Source organism: Austrofundulus limnaeus, unplaced genomic scaffold, assembly GCF_001266775.1.
Source record: "Austrofundulus limnaeus strain Quisiro unplaced genomic scaffold, Austrofundulus_limnaeus-1.0 Scaffold63, whole genome shotgun sequence".
NCBI lineage: Eukaryota > Metazoa > Chordata > Actinopteri > Cyprinodontiformes > Rivulidae > Austrofundulus > Austrofundulus limnaeus.
Genome location: NW_013952465.1, coordinates 877966 through 880510, shown reverse-complemented (window position 1 = coordinate 880510; position 2545 = coordinate 877966). Strand labels below are relative to the sequence as shown.

The 2545-nt window shown below is 46.9% G+C and overlaps 1 protein-coding gene and 1 long non-coding RNA gene across 5 annotated transcripts in view; one reads left to right on the top strand and one right to left on the bottom strand.

The window, feature by feature from the left end:
- The window catches only part of LOC106518573 (uncharacterized), a 12096-nt gene that overhangs the window by 6654 nt on the left and 2897 nt on the right, over positions 1–2545 (top strand). The window lies entirely within an intron of this gene.
- Positions 928–2545, bottom strand: part of armh4 (armadillo like helical domain containing 4) — a 5547-nt gene continuing 3929 nt past the window's right edge. For 3 of the 4 annotated variants that reach the window (XM_014009913.1, XM_014009912.1, XM_014009914.1), the window contains exons 3-8: positions 2156–2491; positions 1786–1935; positions 1539–1697; positions 1430–1461; positions 1187–1336; positions 928–1080 (exon numbers count right to left, since the gene is read on the bottom strand). In XM_014009913.1, the coding sequence (XP_013865367.1) occupies positions 1006–1080; positions 1187–1336; positions 1430–1461; positions 1539–1697; positions 1786–1935; positions 2156–2491 (902 nt within the window). In that variant the 3' untranslated portion in view covers positions 928–1005. The remainder of the gene's footprint in view (positions 1081–1186; positions 1337–1429; positions 1462–1538; positions 1698–1785; positions 1936–2155; positions 2492–2545) is intronic. The other variant, XM_014009915.1, reaches the window with a different exon arrangement.

Below are 2545 nucleotides of genomic sequence, written 5' to 3'. Positions count from 1 at the left end.
CACTGACCCCCCGCGGGTTCCGTACTGTTGTCCTCCATCCATATTTTCAGTTGCAGGCTGAGTCATTTCTACCTTCTCCTCTCAGTCAACGCTCTCTGGTTTCATATCGTCAGATATTGTCCAAGATTAACCTTCAGGGTGGATATAGCTCACTAGCAGCCTCGCACCAATGACCTAGCCACGTCAATATTTACCCAGAATGCTTTGTGTGTAAATAAAATAGCCCCGTCCTTGTAATATGTTTCTAAACTTTTAGTTAAAATGATAAAAACTAAACAGCCTACAGTATTTTTAGCCTTTATTTTACAGTTATATGTTTATCAAATAAAGTCTAATGTTACAACTAATCATGGATCCCTTTAAGTATCAGTGTTCAAAGGAAACTTAAAGGAAAGTGTTGTGTGAACATTTATTGTTTTTGTGATTATAAATCGAAACTAATAAGAAAAATGTGCTTTGAGATAAATACTTACAAGGCCATATTAAAAATACTGTCTTGTGAAATAGGGCTGTATATTTTAGTTTTACAGTTCATGGCACACAAAGATCAATTTGTTTTTCTGCAGGTTGCCTCGACGTTTTCATCGTCGTCATAGCTGTAGAGTTGAATCAGAGAACCTGGTCTCAGTTTGTTCTGGTGCTGACGTGTGAAGGCAGAACACCCTGCAGGAAACTCATCTCCCTGAGCTAAGCTATGAGGAGGCCTTTGTTTCACTCWGTCAGCCACACACCTCACTTATCTGAAGCCTCTGGTCTTAAACTCTGTGGCCGGAGAGAACTCTGCCACTGTAGAAAAAGGGGGATAGCTGTTGATTTGACTCCGCCCCCTCCCTTAACCATGTCACTTCACTTAACATTTTGTTTTTGTGTCCTCGTGCAAAATGAGGGYGTCATAAAGCTCAGACAGATTCTGTGAGTACGATGAGCTGCGGTCATGGAAATGTTTTGTTTTTATTTTTCTTTGCCAAACATTCCTCCGCCGAGGTCGGCCGACAAAACCTGACCTCAGAACTCGTCCTCGGAGCTGTCGGCCAGCAGCATGGTCTGATCCTGACAGCTGGTGCCAGGCTCTCGAGGTTGCTGTCAAAAAAAAAAGGGAAAGACAAATTTTAAGTTTGTGATTTAAGATCCACAGTGTGAGGGTGGGAAATACTGTATTTATTTAAAAAGTATTGACAGTTCTGACCTCCGGCTGTCTTGCCTTCCTCCGCTGGCGTTTAAAACTGTTCCTCCGTTTGCGGTGGATCATTCGGATGCTGTAGAGGGCGCCCACGATCAGCAGGGCCCCCGTGATGCCGATGCCCACGGGAGCCAACATCCCAGACACGTAACCAGCCTGCCGAGGTTGAGTAAAGCACATTTTTAATTTCACACAACCTTTCAGGACTTTAGTGTCATGAAACGTCCGAACAACAGAGGGCAGTCTTACCTTTTCTCTGATCAGCTCCAGCCAGCTCCGCACTGGAAGAGAAAAAGAGGCGTGAATTAAACCGACGCCTCAGGACGGCTGTTTAAGCTCGTCYTCTGCGTGCTCTTACTCAGTCCCTGGTTGCGTTGTACCCAGACTGGCGGCGGAGGGATGAGGCTGTACGGCGGCTGCGTGGCGGACGCTTTGGGTGTTTCTGTCAGCTCTTCCTCACTCTCTTCTTCCACCGACTCCTCAGAGTTCTCATCATCCTCTTCCTCATCTGGCTCCTCTGTGGAGAGCAAGGCTGCTGTTTTAGGGGCAAATCTTTGTTTTTTCTTGCTTGAAAGATTCGTCATTTAGGAAAAGTAAAAACCTACCGTCAGAATCCATCTCCTCCAGCCCTAATCTAGATTTGTGCAGGAGCTGATGGGTTGCCAAGGTTACTGTTGTCATGGCGTGCTGTAGGGATGAGAGGGAGGGGCCAGCCGAGGGCACGTTCTCTTCGAAGTTTGATGTCCTCGCAGCAGCTGTGTGGAAGATTTGACTGAGTAAAGACACTTCTTCTGATATCAGATGGGCTCAGTTTTTGTTAAACTACTTTAAATRATTATAAAACAAAACTTATAGCTCCGTCACTGATAATTAAATTGATTTTACCTTTAATATTATAACCTCTATAAAGACACTTTTTTTAACATTAGGTTATGAGACCATGATGATCACTCAGACCGGTTCCCCGCACCTCACCTTTCCCCGGTTCTGTTTGGACCCTTCGCTGTGAAGCAGGTGGACCCGAGGAGCCCATCGGCTCCAGGAGCTCGGAGCCTGACGTCTGCCAGGGCGAAGTCCAGTCCGGTAAAAGGGCAGACGGGCCTCGGGAGGGACCGTCGCCRTCGTCCTCCACGGCGACCAGCTGGCCCAGACGTCTGGTTGCCGTGGTAACGGGAGACTGCGCGCCGACCGGTACCCGGGCAATGGCCTCCGMCGCCTGTCCCTTCGCCGTGACGTCTTCAATAGGCTCAAAGATGAGAGGAAGAGCCTCGGATGACATGGTGGCCTCTGTGGCGTCATCAACTGTGTCTGCTGGAGAGAAAAAGAAAAATAAATCTCCATCAGACCTATTGTTTATATATATAT